This window comes from Kogia breviceps, chromosome 14 (genome assembly GCF_026419965.1).
Source record: "Kogia breviceps isolate mKogBre1 chromosome 14, mKogBre1 haplotype 1, whole genome shotgun sequence".
Classification (NCBI taxonomy): Eukaryota; Metazoa; Chordata; class Mammalia; order Artiodactyla; family Physeteridae; genus Kogia; species Kogia breviceps.
The window spans coordinates 54854756-54874173 of record NC_081323.1 but is presented as its reverse complement, the minus strand read 5'-3'; the positions used below and the strand labels follow the sequence as shown (position 1 = coordinate 54874173).

The 19418-nt window shown below is 58.4% G+C and overlaps 2 protein-coding genes across 2 annotated transcripts; both read right to left on the bottom strand.

Moving 5' to 3' along the window:
• Nucleotides 1–794: 794 nt before the first annotated feature.
• AMDHD2 (amidohydrolase domain containing 2) lies at nucleotides 795–7445 on the bottom strand. The gene is made up of 11 exons (XM_059037385.2): nucleotides 7250–7445; nucleotides 7021–7157; nucleotides 6801–6940; nucleotides 3688–3742; nucleotides 3300–3512; nucleotides 3128–3216; nucleotides 2904–3048; nucleotides 2722–2829; nucleotides 2488–2556; nucleotides 1396–1497; nucleotides 795–1021 (listed from the first exon to the last, which is right to left on the bottom strand). Exons 1-11 carry the CDS (start codon nucleotides 7330–7332, stop codon nucleotides 933–935), a joined length of 1230 nt encoding a protein of 409 aa, XP_058893368.1. The 5' UTR covers nucleotides 7333–7445; the 3' UTR covers nucleotides 795–932.
• A 122-nt stretch (nucleotides 7446–7567) lies between these two features.
• Nucleotides 7568–13506, bottom strand: ATP6V0C (ATPase H+ transporting V0 subunit c). The gene is made up of 3 exons (XM_059037387.2): nucleotides 13022–13506; nucleotides 8475–8658; nucleotides 7568–8325 (listed from the first exon to the last, which is right to left on the bottom strand). Exons 1-3 carry the CDS (start codon nucleotides 13098–13100, stop codon nucleotides 8121–8123), a joined length of 468 nt encoding a protein of 155 aa, XP_058893370.1. The 5' UTR covers nucleotides 13101–13506; the 3' UTR covers nucleotides 7568–8120.
• Between the last annotated feature and the right edge of the window lie 5912 nt (nucleotides 13507–19418).

Sequence of the window (19418 nt, the reverse complement as noted above, 5' to 3'; positions counted from 1 at the left end):
TGTAAACACCAGAGCACAAGTGGATCATTTTACCCACTCAGGAGTTGGGTCAGGAGGTAGAGCTGTTCAGAAAAGAAGCCAAAAGAAATGGAGCCTCAATTATCCTGAGGGCTCAAGGCAGTGGGAACTCTGGTCAGGCAAGTTGACTGGGGTCAGCCCAGGGGCCCCAAGGCCAGTGCAGATTCCTCTTGAAGGTCAGAGAGGAGTGCCTGGTGCCGTGTCCAGGTCCATTGCTGTGGCCTTGGGCCTCCACTTGGCCCACCCAACTCAGGGGTGCAGAGAACTACCCACAGGACACCCGCACACACCAGCCTCCCAAACCCTTTGCAGTGCCTACCCGAGGCCCTTCCTGTCTTTGGCTCCTCCCAGCCTGTTCCCTAACTTGTCTCCATGACCATTGATCCATTCTTTCCTGTTAAGCATTCCAAGGTGCACCTACCCTCTGGCTCAGCCCCACAGGCAAACTGCTGAAACCGCACAATCACTCCCCAAGCCCCTTCCTGCCGGCTTTCCAGCCTGTAGTCCATGGCTTCCCCCTCCTGCCCTCCATTTTTTCAGCTAGCTCATCCATCCGCCTGTGGGTCTGCAGGCCTCAGACACATCGGTCTAACAGAGAGGGGACCTGCTGCCCCCACTGAGCCCCATAAACCCCACGGGCAGGGTGGAGCTGGAATCCGGCCACTCCCAACCCTGAGCCACAAACACCAGCCCAAACCATCACCAACGGCCACCAGGGTGAGGGCAGAAACAGCAAAAGCCCCACTTTGAAGCAAAAAACTCAGAGACCAGGCGAGTCCCTACGGGACACATGTTTATCCAAGTCAGCCGCCTCTGGGCCGAGGCCCCCACCACTCTCTGGAGACCAGTTCCTTGATGGCCCAGCCGACAGTGTCCAGCTGGGGCTGGGCATCCCCTCCAGCGGCGGTCCTCAGTCACTGCCTGGCTTCTTCCGCCTGCCACACCAGCTCGCCCGAGATGTAGGTGGCCCGGACGTGGAGAGAGTCGTCAAGCACCACAAAGTCTGGGTCAGAGATGGGTGGTGAGAAGCAGGCAGGGGCAGGCCCCCACTGTCCCCACCCCAAGGCCCGGGTGTGGGAAACCAAGGCCTGGCACACGACTTGTGCAGGACATCCCAGCCCATCACAGACTGAGGCCCCAGAAGCAAGACTCCAGGCAGCAGAGAACAGCCAACAATGCTCCCGCAGACCATTGTCTGTCCTGTCTCAGATGCCAGAAGGCCTGGCCTGCCAGATGGGAAAGGGGGGCTGGACCAAGGCCGCTGGCCAGGCAAAGCCACCTAGGCGAGGGGAAGAGCCCACCTCCTGCCCACCTGCCTCCCTGGCCCTGTCCCGGGTCTCCCAGGAACTCCCAGGCTTCCCCTCACTGGGGCCTGACCTGCATCGGCCCCGAAGTCCAGGGTCCCCTTGTGCTTCTCCAGGCCCAGCAGCTGTGCAGGGTGCAGGGACGCAGCCTCCAGGGCAGACTCCACGCTGCAGCCTGCTCAGGGAGCACAAATGGGTGACTACCCCCAACCTCTGGCTGGCTCTGCCATTTGACTTCAGGGCAGGCAGGGCTGGGGATGGGGGCGCAGCGGCAGAGCACCGAGTCCTGGGTGGCCTCATGATGCCTGGGGTCCTGCTTTCTGGAGGGGTGCTCTCCTTGGAAGCCAAGGGGAGGGGCCTGCAGGCATTTGGGTCTAGAGCATTTTGTCAGTGAGGTCCCTGAAGGGCTGGGATGGGTGAGTGGCAGGAAGAGGGTACCCAGCAGGGTTCCCCCCCAGCCCCAGAGCTCCAAATCCTAAGGTCACACTCCAGGACTCCGCAGCAGCGTGACGAGGCCCTCCCTTCCCCACAACCTGAGGATACTGCTGGGTACCCCAATTCTCTCCATCCCCTGCTTCATCCCCCAAGCCAGGTCACAGCTGTCTGTGTCTCCCAATTCGTCTCCCTGTGGCTCCAAACAGCACCTTGGACCACAGTGCCCCCCACCCTCAGCCCCCTGCATGACATCCCAGCCCCAAGGCACTGCCAAGAGCCCCACAGGGCCTGGCCGACCACAGCCTCTGCCAGACACACCCTCCTCACCTCCCCAAGAACATGCCAACCCCCTTGAGAGGTCCCCGAGCAGCCTAACCCTGGAGCCTGGAGTGCTGCCCCCACCCCGCCGCCCTCCACAACTCTGCACCTGCCAATCCTGCAGTTCCACAGGCCCCAGGCCAAGGCCCTGCCCTTGGGTGCCGTGGCTTCAGTGCCTGTCACTGTGGGTTCCAGCCATCTGCTTGCTCGCAGCCCTCTCCCTCTGCCATGAGCTCCTGCAGGCGGGACCTTGGCCACATTCCTAGGGTCCATCCCCTGGGGACCCCACCAGACACAGACAGGCCCTGGTGGTCCCCACTCTTCCCTCCAGCCACTCCCAGATGTAGCCTCTGCCCCAGCACACACTCACACACACACACACACGCGGCACACGCACCCCAGCCTCACTAACCTGTGGCCTGCAGGAAATGCCGGACGCAGGTATCCATTGGGGCTATGCTGCCACTCAGTGTGTTGGTGCCTTGAGAGCAGAGAGAGCAGGTTCTGGGGAGGCCAAGGGCACCAGGCACATTGGGCCACCCGAGGGCCCAGTGGGTCGGCAGGGGACACCCAGGTTCTTATATCCCACCAGAGGGGCTGAGAGGCTATCCTCACTCTGGCAGTCTTTGGGACAGGGGTCACTCACCTGCCACGTAGGCTGTCAGCCCATCCACCTCCACCTCCTGCTGCCCCAGCGTGTGACGGCCATTGCCCAAGCCCAGGGCAGGGACAGCATCAGTGACCAGCACCAGCCCTGCAAGGGGAAAGGGCCTCAGGAGCCACCCGGCCTGGTCTTCCTACTGGCTCCCGCCCTGTATGGCCGCTCACCCTCAGGGTGGGCCCGGTGGGCGATGCGCAGGGCGGCAGGGTTGGTGTGTATGCCGTCAGCAATCATCCCGTAGAAGATGTGGCGGCCCAGGGGCAGCCGATCACTGGTCAGGAGCCCCACGATGCCTGGGTCACGGTGGTGGAACTGGGCAGGGGCAGGCAGGGGGCGCTGAGCAACAGCAGGACCCCTGCACCCTCCCGCCAGGAGCTGGGTTGGCACTCACAGGCAGCATGGCGTTGAAGAGGTGGGTGATGAAGGTGGCCCCGCTCTGCACGGCTTCCTCTGCGGTGCCCAGGTCAGCTACTGAGTGCCCTGCAGGGACCCAGACTCAGACTCTGCACCCAGCCCAGGACCCCGGGTGGGCTGGCCCCTGAGGTGATGACACACCCCCTTACCTAGGGACACGCAGATGCCAAGGGCCGTCAATGCCTGGATCACCTCGTGGCTGCGGCCCAACTCGGGGGCCAGTGTCACAATGCGGACATTGTCCAGGCCCCCATAGGTGGCCAGCAAGTCTTGGAAAGCGTTGGCCTCAAAGGAACGCAGGTGGGCCTCGGGGTGTGCGCCCCGCTTCTCGCGGCTGATGAATGGGCCCTCCAGGTGCACCCCTGGGGGGAGGGGAGGGGATGGTTCCAGCAGGCCCCCTGCCCTGCAGCTCCCACCCTGACCCCTCTTGCCTGCCCGCCCTCCCTCCCCAGTTGGGCACCTGGCAGGCAAGGGGCTGCCAACAGGTCCCCAAGGAGCCTCCCTGGGTAGGGGTGGGGAGAGGGGTCAGCCACTCACCGAGGACCCCTGCCCCATGGGGACCACCACTCTTCACGGGGATCTGAGGAAGGACCTGGGGGGAACCAGCTGTTAAAGCCCTGCCCCCCACGGCCCAGCACCCAGAGGTCACAGCCCAGTCAAGGTCAGAGGTCAGAGTTCAGAGCCCAGCCCCTGCTGGCCTTCCCTCAGGTGTTAGAAGATGGTCGAAGGCCCCAACCACGGGAAAGCACAGCACATCAAGAAATGACAGGTGCCCAGGGATGCAAGCCTGCCCTGCCTGAGAGGACCTAGAGGCGGGGAGACAGCTCCCAAGCAGGGGGCAGGCACATGGCACCAAGGCCCTCAAGATGGCCCTGTCAGAGAGTAGCTAGGACGCAGCGGGCTGCGCACCAAAGGGTCTGGACCCAGACAGGATGACCAGCCTGGCGTCGCTGAGCTGCAGGCCCAGGAAGCAGGGCTGGCACAGGAGGAGGGCATGCAGTCCAGGCAGAGCAAGGGGCAGAAGCAGAGCTTGGTGGCCAGAGAGCTCAGGCACCGACGGCACAGTCACACTGTGCCCGGATCTGCACACCAGGGGCAAAGTCACTTGTGTGACTCTCTGGGGAGAATGGGGGGCTGGAACGGCAGGAGATGGGCCTCAAAAGGCTAACAGAAAGCTAACTCTTATCCTTCCTGGTGGAAAGCAACATTTATGCTGCCCTAAACCAAAAAGTTGAGCAAAAGTACTAGCACATTTTCTAGAGATATGGGGGCAAATTCCAAGGGTCAGCTGAGTTGAAAGTGATTACCTCTAGGTGGGAACTAGTGGGAACAAAGGGCTGCTGTTTTTCCTAACAAGCCGTGTGATACACGTAAGTTCACTAAAGGATTAAAAAATTAAAATTAGAAAAAAAAATAATGGATGAGTTTTTCTAGAGTAGAGTTTTAAAAGGGAATGCTAGAAAGCACTGAGTAGACAGAACAGTCTGGAGATGAAGGGAATGAGGCACGTTCAAGGCAGGAAAGCAGTGGAAAAGGTGAAAGTGTAGAAGGCGTGTGGGGCCTGAGGAAAGGGCCTGGCTGCCACCCTGAGGAGGTGCCTGATGTTGACTCAGCAGACAATGGACCTGAAGCAGAGAACAACGCGCTCAGACCTTCCTCCTGGAAGGGTAGGAAAGGGCAAGACTGGAGGAGGAGACCCCAGAAAAAGAGCAGGTATCTCAGTGGACCTGAAGAACTTCTGACAAAGTAGCAATCCGTTTCTGCCCACTGTGAAACGGCCCTGGAGGGAGGTGGGGCAGAACGAAGGGAGGGGCGTGTGTGGGGACATCCAAGTGAACAATTCTGTAGTTTTTAACGCAATACTGGTATCAAAGTTTTCATATTCAAAGCCCTCCACGATTTCCACCATGAATCAGTTTACTCTATGCCTCCCAAGGCTTTCATCCTGTAAGCATTTATGAAGAGTGACAGGAAGAAAACATAAGACAGTAGCCCTACTGGCCCCAAACTCCTTCCCCTATGGAAAAAGCCCCACAGTTCATATCATGATGCTCAAATGTGCTGCTTGAAATCAGGGGCAGCGGGTGACAGCACGGCATGGGCAGTGCGCAGCAGAGGAGCTACACAGGACGGACAGAGAGAGGCAGAGGCCTTCCAGGTGGAGAGCTTGGGGGCAGAAGAGGGAGCTGCCTTGAATGGCTGAAATGCAGGTGGGGAAGGAATGCTCAGGAGGGTTGGTCCACCCTGCAGGAGGTTGGGGGAAACATGAGTGTTGTGCGGAGCCTGACACCTGGGAAAGGCCACTCTGGCAGGACCCAGGGCTGGGAGAGCAGTTGGGAGACTGGGTTAAGAGTCACTAAGCCTCACTGTTGGGGACCAGGAGAGGGGAGGAGAAAGAAGAGGGGGCAAGAGGGTAGGCATGTTCCTGGATCCTGGGCAGGGAAATTACAGCCTGATGACTGAGAGAGAAAACACAGAACCAGGGGCCAGTTTGCAGCAGGAAAACGAGATTGGTTTTTGACACCTGACTCTGTCGTGGGAGACTCGGGGAAATTTCCGGAAAGATGTCCATAGCTGACATTTACCAAGGGCATACTATGAACCAAGCATAGTGCTGAGCGCCCAACCCTAAGAAATGGATTCCATTATTATTCTTACTTAAGGTTTGAAAAAACTGAGGTTCAGAAACAAATAATGTTGTCCCGAGTCTCCCAGATGATACACGAAGTCAGGGGGCCGGGACCGAACCCGGGTCCACAGCCAACCTCCCCCGGATCTCAGCTCTGAGTCTGTGTGCACACACCCAGGAGGGGACCCCACAGCAGGTAACACAATCCGGGATTCTGGGATGGATCCTGTTCTGGAGACAAACTACAAAACTAGAACATAAAAGGTAGACTAAAAGGTAACCGTGTTAATTCCGCAAACTCAAGGACTCCATAGTACTCGAATAAAGGAATACCCATGCTTTTAAGAAAGGGGTAAATACTAAGGAGCAAACACGTATGTTGTGTGCCAACTACAATTCAGAAATTCAGAGAAACAGAACAATATACAAACAGAGAAAACAAGATCGAATAACATAACGTGGCAAAGAGCAAAACCGGAGAACCTGCGTACAAAGTAAAACTTAAAGGAAAAATGGACCGTGGACAACTGAATCCCAAGACTTGCAGGTAAGAAAGAAGTGGAACAGTGTGGTGGTGCATGCGGGAGCAGCAGAGGAAGTCTGGGACAGGTGACGGAGCTTCTTTCTGGAGAGCTGTTCACTGGCACCGCATACCATAGATCGCTGGTTAGGCACAATCAACTAAGGACGTGGCAATCACAGAGTCCCCAGCAGCCTTAGTCAAGGAGGTGCCTGGAGGCGGCCAGATTGCAGGGTGGGGAGGGCGTATGGCAGGTGACTGAGGCAGCGAATGTGGAAGCCCACGGGACAGTCTGACCCGCAGTGGCACACCAGGCGGAGGAACACCTGGATGAGAAAGTCCAGGGGAGGGGACCCCCAGGCCCGGGTGGAGGGAGGCTAGCAGGTGAGGCCAGACTCAAGGGCCAAGGGGTGTTCGTGAGGGAAACAGATCAGATTTGAAAATTAAGAGGCTGGGTGTTCCTGGGGCCTCCTTCGCTTGAGGCTGGGAGCCTGACCTCACCTTGCGATAAACCTCCGGTGGCGAGGTGACCAACGTGGGACAGAAAGAGGTGACTCCGTGCGGCAGGATCCTCCGGGCCACCAGGGCGACTCCCGAACCCACGTCCTCCGTGGCCTGAGAGAAGTCAACGCCAAACCCACCTGCGGTACAGACAAGAGGGGATCACACGGTGCTCAGAGCTCCTCCTCTGGGTCACCGCCCCACGGACTCCGGACCACACCATTGATCTGCACGTCGATGAAGCCGGGCGCTAGGATGCAGCCCCCGCAGTCCCTATGCTCGTCAGCCACGCGCCGCTCCTCAAAGAACAGCTTCTCCGGATCCAGAATGCGGCCCCCGCGTACCCACAGATCCTCCCTGCGCACAGAGCGGGGCGGAGGTTCGAATCACCGGCCCCGGAGCCCACCAGGGCGGCCCCGGCCCCGGCCCCGGCCCCGGCCCGCGCCCACCTGAGCAGCGCCCGGCCCCGCAGGATGCGACAATTGGTGAACTGGATCACCGGGGCCCGCGCCGCGCCCTGCCCGCCGCGCATCCTGAGCCCAAGCAAGCGGGAGGCGCCGGATTCCGCGCCGAGTTCCGGCCTAGAGATTGGCCGGGCGCACGTGACCCTCAGCTGAGGCGCGCCCACGTGATCCGGGCGCCCACGTGACCAGCGTGGAGCACAGTGACGCGGCGACGTGTTCCCGGGTGGCCCAGCCCTCGGCCCCTCCTTCCCGGCCCTGCCACCCGCGAGCCCCGGGCCCCAACAAGCGACCCACACCCAGGCATCCAGTCACATCCGAGAACTTTATTGGACACGGTTCGGCGCCAGGGCCCAGTGGGCCCAACACACTGCGCCACGGCCCGGCAACCAGTGCTGCAGGAGGTGGTTCCATCCAACGCGTCTCAGGGCAAACGGTAACCGCACAACGCAAGTCTACCTAAGATTACTATAGAGTTGGGAGACGGAGGGCTGCTCCACAGACGTATGAACAGGTCAAATCTTTATAAATAAACATCCAGTGAAGAGAAAATGACAACTCTAATTCATCCTTATACACAGAGCACTCTAGGGCAGATGGGTGGGGGCGGCCAGAGGCCTGAGGCCTGCATCCTCACTGGTCAGGGGCCTGGACCGGGAGTGGTGGGCCCAGATGTCCACGGCACGGGGCGGGCAGGGGCAAGGCTGGGGGCAACAGACGATGGGCACTAGGACACTGCGCATTTACAAGACCAACTACTGGCAGGCAGCTGCCCCGTGCGTGTGTGTCAGGCTGTTCGTTCTGGAATGAGGAGGGGTGGTCTTTACATCATATTCTGTGGCTGGTGGGCCCGGAGGGGCTACTTTGTGGAGAGGATGAGGGCGACGATGAGACCGTAGAGGCCGAGCACCTCGGCGAAGATGAGGATCAGGATCATGCCCACGAATAGTCGGGGCTGCTGGGCAGTGCCCCGTACACCAGCGTCCCCCACGATGCCGATGGCAAAGCCAGCTGCCAGCCCACTCAGGCCCACGCTCAGGCCAGCGCCCAGCTGAAGGAAACTCCTGGGGGAGAGAGTACACAGGATGGATGTTAGCCAGCAGCCAGGGAAGGCAGCAGGCATGGGTCACCAGCCATCCACCCAAGACCCCTCCTGGCTCCGCACAGTGGCTTTACCCCAGGCAGGGTGTAGGGAGAGCAACCCAGGCCTCACCTGTAGAGACTGATGCCATCATTCAGGGAGTTGGCAATGAGGACTGCCACCACCAGGCCATAGATTGCGATGATACCGGCCATGACCACCGGGATGATGGACTTCATGATCAGCTCCGGCCGCATGACAGACATGGCTGCAATGCCGGTGCCACTCTTGGCTGTGCCATAGGCGGCACCCAGGGCTGAGGGAGAGAAGATGAGGTGAGCCCAGAGCACCTGTGGCCAGGACCCTGGGGGCAGCTTTTGGCATACTTGAAGGCCAACACAAGTTATCACCCACAAGGGGCAAGATGAAAGTGGCACTCGGCCAGGAGCAGGTGGCCTTCAGAGGAACAGCCATAGCTGGGCACTCAAGGAACCCAAGGTATGGGTTCCTCCACCAGATGCCCTCATGGCTGTCTGGCCCATATGGGCTCCTGCTTTCCTGTGAAATCCCAACCCAGGCTCACCAGCACTCCCTATGGCTGCTACATAGATCCCATGCTCCCATGGAGCCTCAGACCTAAAAGGTGGAGCTGTGACAGGCTGCCCTGTCACATGGGGAAACAGGCAGCTGGGCACAGAAGCCTTGAAGATTCTGGGCACCTTTTGTCCCACCAGGCACTTTCCCACATCACGAAAGGCATGGAAAAGCACAAGCTATGTCAACAGCCCAGATGTTGAGACCAGGTCAGCCCACAAGCCCTGGGACTAAGTGCAGAGACAACACGCTGGAAGAGCCACTGCCGTGTACGGTCAGGGGAAGCTGGCCTGGCAATTCTCATCCTCTCGGGCCAGAGGTTTGCCCACTCCCCACCCTACCCACCGCACTTCCCACAACTCCAAGACCAGGGACACACTGCAGCAAGGGCTAGTGTGTCTGTCAACAGGCTGAATGCTCTGCCAGAAAAGGCAGCTCTCAGCACCCTCAGCCACAGAGCATGCCAGGGCTCTTGAGTTTGGGGAGAATCCTCTCTGACCAACCAGAGAAAGGGCAAGTCAAAGAGAGGACAGGGTACAGGAAAGACAGCGGGCTGTGAAGCCATCACCCAGGCAGACCCCAAGGCCCCTGCAGACCTGTGAGAAGCCTAGCTTGTGCTGAGGCCTCCGGTAATTGGGGGCGGGGGAGGCTCTAGGCACTGCAGGACTCTTGTCTCCCCTGCCACTGTCCCTCCTCCCTCTTCCCAGGGTGGGCTGCCTTCCTGAAAGCCCCCCTTCTCCTGACCTGTCTTCCAAGCCTAGAAAAAAACGTTTCCAAGTACAACAGAGAACCACAGGGGCACAGGCAGCTTTTCTGACTCCAGTCGCCACCTTCAAGGCTCCCAATGTGCGGCTTGAGCAGATGCTGACATGGGTCAGAGGTGGAAGGGGCCAGGACAATCCCAGTCCTTCCCGTGCATCTTTGACTCACCTGTTTGGGCTGCCAAAAGATGACTAATCTGTGCTCATTGCAGAGCAGGGATGAGGTCAGAGGGGCTCTGCCTTCCCAGGGCTCTGAGCCTGGTGAAGAGACAGACGCAGCCCCTCCAAGCATGGCAACACGTTCCAGGAAGAGTGGGGAGGTCTGGGGAAAGGTTTCACAAGGGAGGTGACAACTGAGTGGAGGGCTGATAGTGAGCAGGTGGTCACAGAAAGGTGAGGCAAGAGGAAGAAGATTCCAGACCACACAGAGCAGAGACACCAGATAGGGAGCAGAGGGAGAGAGGCAGCGGTGGGGGCAGCAGGACCTGCATTGCTTTCCCCTCCACACCCCCAACATCCAGCCTTCAGGTGCCAATCTTCACCAAGCCGCTCCTGGAGCAACAGTGCATTTTTCGGCCTCCTACTACAGGCCCAGCACCACACCAGGCCAGCGCCACGGCTCATTACTCAAGGACGAGGGCACAGACTGATAGGTGGCACTGGGTGAGACCCCATTACAGGGAAGCCAGCACCCCAGGCAGTGGGCCCTGGGGCAAGGCTGGAGCCAGCGAGAGTCAGCAAGTGAGCTGGGCCCTTCTCTGTAGAGTGCGGCATGGAGATCATGTGGCTGTGCTTCCCCTGGGGGTGGGGAAGCCACAAGAGGAACAAAGGGAAGAAACAAGGATGACCATCAAGAGGGAAAAGCAGCCTGACACAGGCTGCTGGGCTGGGAAGACCCTGGATGCCAGCTCCAGAATCCAAGCCTGAAGGTGCTCCAGATGGAGCAGGAACAGAAAGAGGAATCAGGACACAGTTCCGTGAACACAGCGCCAAACACCAGCAGCTCACTGGTAGGGAGGACGTCACAGAAGATATGGAAAAGGAGCAACTGACGGCTCCGTGGAAGACATGATGAAGAAAGAATATACAAGACTTGGGTCATAAGTTAAGAAAAAAAGGGAAGCTGGAATGGGTGATGGGGATTGGGAGAGGGAGTGGACCTCATTCAGTCGTAAGAAGACCAGTCAGCCAAGCGCTAGGCAGGCCAGGGGCAATCTGGGACAGGAGCAGTGGACAGAGTTTGCACTCACCCTGGCAGCAACACCTGAGGCCTGAGAACTGTTCAGGAAGGCAAAGGAAGTAGACGAAGACAGGCCCTGGAGATAAGTTCTAGAGAAAGAAATTAAGTCAGAGTCTGACCCAACTGACCCAAGTAAGAAGCTGGCTACTGTAGGGCCACAGTAAGCCCCATGTAGGGAGGGGAGCAGGAGTGAAGCTGCATACGAGCCAACCAGAACGGGTGGCCCCAATTCCCAGGAGCCTGGGGCAAGCAAACTACCTCTGGACCAGTGATACCCTGTTCTCAGTAACTTCCAAAGACCTGTTGGTCAGGCTCCATTCAAAAGTACCAAGTAAGTTCTAGAAGGACAGGAAGAGAGGCACCTGGTGACCGGAAGGAGGCCAGGAGCCAGATACAGAAAAAGGGTTCGGGGGCAAACTCAGCTAGAATTCAAGTTCCACATGGGCAGGGTTCTTGTTTTGTTCACCGATATCCCCCAGTGCCTGGCACACAGTAGGAGCTCAATGGAGAATTGCTGCATGGTCAATGACACACAATCAACAACTCACAAGTGGCCAGGCACTGGCCCTGGAGGCATTCCGGAGGCAAAGAGCAGAAAAGGGGGTGGGGGGGAAGGGGGTACAGCAACATGCTGGGAGGCACGGGAGAGCAGGCAGCTCTGGAAGATGTGGAAATAGTAGGCGTTGCTTAGGACAGAAGGGGAAGTACAGGCCACTTCTCCCACCACAAATGACCCCTTACTCGCACATGATGGGAAGGGCAGGGCCCACTCAGCAGCTTGTGACCGGCAGGCAGAGAGGGAGGCCCCAAGCCCCCACCCCACTAGTGTTTATAGTCAGCAGAGAGTGTTTAGAGTTCAATCCCTCCACATACCTGCATAGGGAGCCACTCCAGTCCACCATACAGGGTGGGGCAGGGCGAGTCATCAAAGCCCAAAACCAGACCTACCTCAGAAGGCCTGGACCAGACCAGGCCAGACCAGTCCACAGGGACTGCAGCTGGGTCAGGACTCACCTCCCTGGGTCCCACATTCCTGGTCGGGCCCAAGTGCTCTTCTCCCAGAAGGGAAAATTTTCATTGAATTTTACACCCCAGGACTGATAAGACCCAACTTCAAAACCAAGGTGCCATCAAAAACCCTGCAAGGCCCCTTCTCCATTCCTAGGGCAGCCCCTCCCAATTCCAGGCCTCAGGAAAGGGGAGAAAGGTCATTCATTCATTCAGGCCTGAACTGAAGACATCCTTCTATGGAAAATAACCCAGTGCCCTCAACACTGAGGCTTCATGCTACCTCACTCACCCAGACAAGCGTCCGCAAACGCAGTGCTCAGGCTGGCCTATCTCCCAGACATCCATACTGCACCCTCGGCCTCTCTGACCCACCCCCACCCCCCAACTCCACTCCCACCTCTGGGTCCCTGCCGTCTCTCAAGACCAACCTCTCAACCCAGCGTTTCTAACCAACCCACACCGCCTACAGGGGTATTGGGAAACACCGACAAGCCCTAACCGGAAGCACCTGCCTAGGTGCAGACCCACCTAACCCCCGCCGACGGGCCAAGCCGCCACAAGGGCAAGGGCTGTGGACCACGGCGGGGAGCGCCAGGGCCGGATTCCCAACCTCCGCCGCCCACGGACAGGGTCGGTCCCGTGGTCCGGGCATCTTTCCGAGGTGTGATATCACACCTGCCCGCAGGATGGGGGGGGGGGGCGGGTGCGGAGCAGACGCAGGACCGCGAGTCCCCACCCCAGCCTCGCTCCCGCCTCTCCAGGGGCTAAGATGGCAGCGGCGCCGCCGCCCCACCCCCGCACCGACACGACCGGCTGGCCACGGGCCAGCCCGGGACCCCTGGGAGACCCTGGGACACACACCGGGGCCTAGCCCGCATGCCCTGCTCTCCAGACACCCAACGGCTCCCTGCAGCCCTCAGGGCCCCGGCCCAGGCCTGCAATCACGTGAGACCCGGGACCCCCAACAGCTCGAAATTACGTCAGAGTGACGTCACACGCCGAACCCCGGCGAGCAGCAGGCACGAGCCCCGCGCACCCCCCGCCTCCCGGGTCCCTCCTGCCACGGCGCTCACCGCTGAAGACCATGGCGGCCGAGGCGCCCATGACCGCGAAAAAGGAAGCGTACTCGGGGCCACTCTTGGCCTCGGACATGTCTGCGGGTGAGGCGGGGGCGAGGTTGGGCCGGGCGCGGCGAGCACCGAACCGTACGAAGCGAGCAATCAGGCGGCTGGCAAAGCGATCTGGGCCGTCAGCCGCTGCGCTCTAAATACCAGCACCGCAGAACAAAATGGCGGCCGTGGCCGCGTCACATGACCTGGGCCCCGCCCCTGCGGCCATACCACGTCGCGCCGGTAGGGGGCGTCACGCCCCCGGGACGCCCCCTAGCGGCCCGCTGACTGCCCACGCACTGTGCTGTCGCCTTGCCGGCCTGGACCCCTGCGCCCTGCCCCACCTCGGCCTCCTCAGGTGCCCTATCGGGCGCCGCCGACCTCCCGAACCCCGCGGCGTTAGGCCCGTCCGGTCCCCGGGCCGGGGCGGAGCGGTGGCGCTCCATATTAGCATATGGGGCGGGGCTCGAGGTGTCCCGCCTCCTCTGCGGCTGCGCGGCACTCTTCGGTGTTCGCTTACGAGCGTCGTTTTTCTTTGCGTTCTCGGTGTGCAGGCTGGCGGAGGGTTCTCACGGCCCAGCCCCCAGGGACCCAGGACTACCGTCTACCCCGAACGTCCTCATACTTCCTGGGGTGATCTGAGAGTCCAAGCAGACGGAGCCGAAATCCTGTGTCCCCGGTTGCCCCCTACCCCCACCCCGTCGAAACCGTCCCCAGACTCTTCCAGACCCACCAGGCCCCGACCCAGCAATTGGTGATTTCTCCCCTGGCTTCCGAGGAAAAGGAGCCCCCTCCCCCGTATCAGTTCCCTCCTTTGCATCAGGAACCCAGACTACAGTTGGAGGGGTTGTCTCTCCCCCTCAAAATGTAAGCATGACTGGTTTGAAGCCCTGTCGGTGTTACAACCTGTGAAGGCTTCCCCGGATTTCTACATCTTCTGGGGTCCCTGTCCTGCCTGTTCCCACACAAAGCCTGCAAATGCAGGGCCGCCCTTATTTCTGGAGCAGCAGTAAGTGGTTCCCTCTCAGCCCTTCAGGCAGCCTGGCCTGGGACTGGCCCCACCCTGATGATCCCATGTGGCCATCCTGGCACCCCAACTGGCTGCCTTATCTCTGCCCACCAATTCTGGTTCCCTTTGCCTTTTTGTCCTGTTCATTTCAGGAGCCCTGGGTGGCTGCCATCTGGTCCTGGATCTCCCTTGAGCCCCAAGCCCTTGTCCCAGCATTAAAGCACTCTCCCTGAACAACCTGAGCAGTAGCTGTCATCAACCTTCTCCATGTGGGTGGTGGGGTCACCTCCCCTGGCCTGGCCCTCCCACTGGACTCTCAGACCCACCTTCCACGAAAGGAACCTCCCTCACAGCCTCTTCTCGGTGAGGCTGAGTTTGCCCCCCTCTGAACTTGCAGCTCTCAGAGTGCCATGTCTGTCGTGTTCAAAAGAGAGGAGGCCACCATTCTGCTAGAGCCCTCCCCACCACCCTCTGCCACCTGACCAACTTCTGGAAAGAGGAATCTTCATTCAGCATCTCCACCTCCTCCCCAGCCCCTTGCCCTTGCCAAGGTTGCTGGTGACTGCCATTTCTCTAAGCTGAGGAACATTCGTCAGGCTGTCTGAATGGGCCTCTCTGCTGCCGCAGCCTGCTGCCCACTTCTCCACACCCCACTCTCTCCAGTTCGCCTCCATCTACCCTGACGCCCTCATTCCTTCCTGGAGTCACAAGGAGGAGCAAGGACGGACCCAAGCCCTGAAGCTTCAGCTTCACTGCAGGTCCTGGGTGTTCCCAGGGTTCCCCCTGCCCTGCCCTACCCTGGGTGATCACCTGCACCTTTCCAGACCTGAAGCTGTCTGAGCAAGCGAATGCCCAAGTGTATGCCCCAGGCCCAGCCCCCATAATTACAGCCACTCAGGGTCCAGGGCCCGGGGAGCCCAGACCAGGGAGCTGTCACTGGCTGGGGGGTGGGGAGGCTGCATGCAGGGGCAGAATTCAGACTAAGGAAAGGAGATACAGGACAGCCCCCCTCAGGAAACTGCACGGCCAAAAGCACAGTGGTGGCAAAGCACACAAACCCCAGCACAGCTGAAGTCCTGAGACTGGGAGGTCAGGGAGACAGTTCCCACCTCAGGCTCAGAGGGCAGGTTGGCTTTGCTCACCGTCCTCTAGTTTTCTGCCCAAGTTCTGGTGTGAGAAGTCACAGCGTGTCTCCAGCGGGGCTGCTGACACCTCAAACTAGCAGGTCTCAAGCTGAGCTCACCTTCCAGTGCATCACCACCAGCTTCCACTTGGTTGTTTCCATTTCCGGCAAGAGGCTTAGCCATCAGCCACTGCCATACCAGCAGCCCTCGAGTCACAGCTCCCTCTTCATTACTCACCAGGCCCCGAGATTCTGTGGCTTCCCAGCTCTCAGCTCTGCCCCTGCCTCACTGCTGCTGCTGCTGCCCCTAAGACAGGCCTTTACTTCTGGCCTGGGTCTTCTCACAGCCTCCAACCTGGTCTGCCTGCCCAGTCTTCCTCGCCCTGTCACCATGGGAGCTTCCTAACTGGTACATCTGACCAGTCACTCTGGTCCTGGAATCCTTCAATGTCCCTCTAAGCATTTGGGGGCATTATCTAATCCTCATAATGATCATTTGAGGAAGATATAACCATTACCCTCATTTTGTGGACGAAACAGGCCTAGGAAGGTTTAATACCTTGCCCAGGGTTAGCCGGTTAGCGAGTAGTAGAATTGAAACTCAAACTCCACAGGCTGAGCGTAGCCCGTGCAGCTTACTACACCTCCTGCTTCCTACATAGGAGCTCAGGGAGTGTCTGGTGACCAGTGACAGGGACAGGAGAGACCCAGATCACCTTCCCCTTGGCCTCTCAGCATCAGGCATGGCCCGGGGAGGGAGTGGGCCAGGGGATGTGGAAGGGAATGGCCAGGGACACACACCTCTGCCTTCTCCCTCACAGTTATGCAGCCCCTGGAGTGAAATCACAGTGTCAAAAGCCCCTGGCCTGTCACTGTGCAGGTGGGAATTTCCAGGAATAAAGAAGGAGGGGCTTTGGGAAACTCAAGCCAGAGACCCCAATAGGGAGAGGTATAGAGAGATGCGGGGTGAGGTCCCGACTTCCCCGAGGGTTCTAACAGGGATGAATAGGCCCACTGTCTGGACTGGAAGATGGTGGGAGAGAGAAATCCAATGGCACTTTGCAGAGACCTCAGGGAAGAAGGATATGGCTGGGGAGATGGAGACCAGGAATAAAGTGACAAAGGGCCTCAAATGATTAGAAAGATGAACTAATCCTGAGGAAGCCATTTCAAAGAAGAAAGGAGAGAGTCCTGCAGCCTGACATGGCAGTCTTATCAAGAACATCAGGAAACTGCAGACAAGGTGTCCAGGCAGAGTGCCTTCTCCCAGCGGACAGTCCCATTCTTCCGAGTAGCCATGAAGACGCACCATAGGATGTGATGCTCAGAGAGGGCAACAGGCTCTCTTGACTTGACTAGATAAGAGCTAAGTGTGGCCCAGGCAAGGCTGGGCGGAGATGGAACAAAAAATACAGTTGCGATATCAGAGGGGGGAGGGGCAGGATGCATAAAGATGACTTTTTGGTATAATTAATATAATTGGAGCTTACAAAAAGATACAAGGTTGCTTTTTTTAAATAAAAAATGTCTGTACAAGCAGGACAGGGGCACAGCTGGGGAAGCCAGTCCTGCAGGGGAGACTGTTTTCCTGAGTGGCTCCAGCTGGATGTCAGGCCCTGAGAGAGGCAAGAGGTGGAGGACTGGAGTGATCCCAGAGATGGAGCAGCCCCCCTGCCACTTCTCACTGACCCCAACTGTGAGGGCTGATGAGAAAGGGCCTGATTGATTCTTTTTTTTTTTTTTTGCCAAGCAGAGCTGCTTGCGGGATCTTAGTTCCCTGACCAAGGATTAAACCCAGGCCCCCTGAGGTGGAAGCGCATAGGCTTTACCACTGGACTGTCAGGAAATTCCCAGCCTGACTGATTCTTAAAACTCTTTGAGAACCAGACTGGCAGCAGGCAGGGAGCCCAGGGGCCGGCCCCGACTGCCAGAGGGCAATGTGTGACTCTCTCCCCGGGCCAGTCAGAGGAAGGGGGAATCCTATAGGTTTACAGTAAACCAGGGCCAGGCACTGGGCCTCCTGGTACAGGGAGCAAGCTCTCAGAAAGGGCGCTGGATGAATCCTCAGCCCTGGTGGGCACCGACGGCCCTGGTCTGGGCTCAGCACCCTGAAGGCCAGTATGAACTCCCTCCACTCCAACAGTCAGCCTTCAACTCTAAGCCACTCGTCTGGCACTTATTGAGCATCTACCGTGTGCGGGCACTGAGCTAGGCTCTGAGGATACGAGATTGATGAAGACAGCTCCTACCCTACCTGGGAGGGCTGGACTCCAGACAATGACATCCCAGTGCCAAATCAGCTACAAAGGAGGGAGGAGCCTGGAAAGCTCAGATGGCCCCCAGAGGGTGATCTCTAAATGAGGGCTTAAAAGATGAAGAGAGGGACTTTCCTGGTGTTCCAGTGGCTGAGACCACGCTCCCAATGCAGGGGGCCCGGGTTCAATACCTGGCCAGGGAACTAGATTCTGCATGCCGCAACTAAAACTAAAGAGCCCGCGTGCTGCAGCTAAGACCCAGTACAGACTAAATAAATAAATATTTTTTTAAAAAAGATGAAGAGGGTTTTAAAATATATATTATTTATTTATTTGGCTGCTCCGGGTCTTAGTTGCGGCATGCGGGATCTTCTTTGCCACGTGTGGAATCTTTTAGTTGTGGCATGTGGGATCTAGTTCCCTGACCAGGGATCGAACCCGGGACCCCTGCATTGGGAGCATGGAGTCTTAACTGCTGGACCACCAGGGCAGTCCCAAAAGATAAAGAGGGTTTGAGCAGGGGAGAGACAGGATCCTGTTTGTGCTTAAATTACAGACCATCCACAGCACAGAAAGTTGGGTAGCTGTTGATGAGATGGAAACAGGTGGATGACCCCTGAGATGCAGTTAAGTGACAGGCAGCAGGGTGGGGAGAGTGCACAGGTGGGTTACCTGAAGTGCACACAGACGCTGCTGACAGCGGTGGGCCCCCGAGACCAGACTGGGAGGGAGACCTCCCCCTGTGGATATTCCCATACTGTATTGATTTTCTACGAGGTGCATATTTTACCTTTAAAAAAACCAGGAGACAGGGAGAAATGCAGAGCAAGTGCTTAAATGAGTTTCCTTTTGTAGTGATGAAAATGTCATGGAACTAGATAGCAGTGGTGGTTGCACAGAACTGTGATGGCACTAAGGGCCACTGCATTGATCACTTTGAATTTAACCATTTGAATGTTTAAAAGGACAATAAAACAAAGCATTTCCATGGCTGGCTACAGATGGGAACACAAGCTGAGATACGATTACCATGGACCAGGCCCAAAAAGGGGCCCATGTGAGGTGGTGGTGGGAGGAGAGAGGTAGCCCAGCTTGGTCGAGCTCTGGGCAGACACTGTGGCCACCACAGCTGACCCAGCCTGAGGGAGGCAGGCCTCTGAAACGTTGGAGGATATAGGCCTGCATCCCTACCTCCCCTGTGGGGGACTTCTCCATCCCCCCACCCAGGGAACGCACCTTGCCCAATTCTGGCCCGGTCACAGTGTCTTTTTTTTTTTTTTTTTTTGGCTGTGTTGGGTCTTCGTTAATGTGCGCAGCCTTTCTCTAGTTGTGGAGAGTGGGGGCTACTCTTCATTGCAGTGGCTTCTCTCGCTGCGGAGCACAGTCTCTAGACGCATGGGCTTCAGTAGTTGTGGCTCGTGGGCTCTAGAGCGCAGGCTCAGTAGTTGTGGCTCACGGGCTTAGCTGTTCTGCGGCATGTGGGATCTTCCTGGACCAGGGCTCGAACCGATGTCCCCTACACTGGCAGGTGGGTTCTTAACCACTGCACCACCAGGGAAGTCCCAGGGTCACAGTGTTTTAATGTCAACCATAAGATGGGCCTAAGCCCACTTACAGTAAGAAGGGACTGCAGGGAACGTTGGGGCATCGCCAACCGCAGGCCCCAGGAACACACACTGCCACGTGAGACAGGTGCACGGCCATCCCCATCCAGAACTGTCCGATGGACACCAGCATGGGCAGGACCACGGGGGGCTCCTGCTCTCACAGGCCGACAGGACAGGGGTACTGGGGCAGGGGCATGCAGCCCACTGACGGATGGGAAATGGCCCAGAGGCCCAGGCTCTTCGTTCAGAAGAGGAACTGAAACAGCTGGTGTCAGAGAGCTGGCAGCACTGGGGCCACGCCTCTCTTCCCCTACCAGCCCAGGATTTCTGGGACCTGGGCCAGGCTATCTGAGGGTGGCAGCAGGAA

Coding starts and splice junctions, on each gene's coding strand:
- AMDHD2 (XM_059037385.2), bottom strand. CDS start 7,332: ATGCGCGGCGGGCAGGGCGCGGCGCGGGCCCCGGTGATCCAGTTCACC. Junction 7,158..7,249: donor CGGGGCCGGGCGCTGCTCAG/GTGGGCGCGGGC, acceptor CTCTGTGCGCAG/GGAGGATCTGTGGGTACGCG. Junction 1,498..2,487: donor GCATTTCCTGCAGGCCACAG/GTTAGTGAGGCT, acceptor CTCCCTGAGCAG/GCTGCAGCGTGGAGTCTGCC.
- ATP6V0C (XM_059037387.2), bottom strand. CDS start 13,100: ATGTCCGAGGCCAAGAGTGGCCCCGAGTACGCTTCCTTTTTCGCGGTC. Junction 8,659..13,021: donor GGCCGCCATGGTCTTCAGCG/GTGAGCGCCGTG, acceptor TCTCTCCCTCAG/CCCTGGGTGCCGCCTATGGC. Junction 8,326..8,474: donor GATGGCATCAGTCTCTACAG/GTGAGGCCTGGG, acceptor TCTCTCCCCCAG/GAGTTTCCTTCAGCTGGGCG.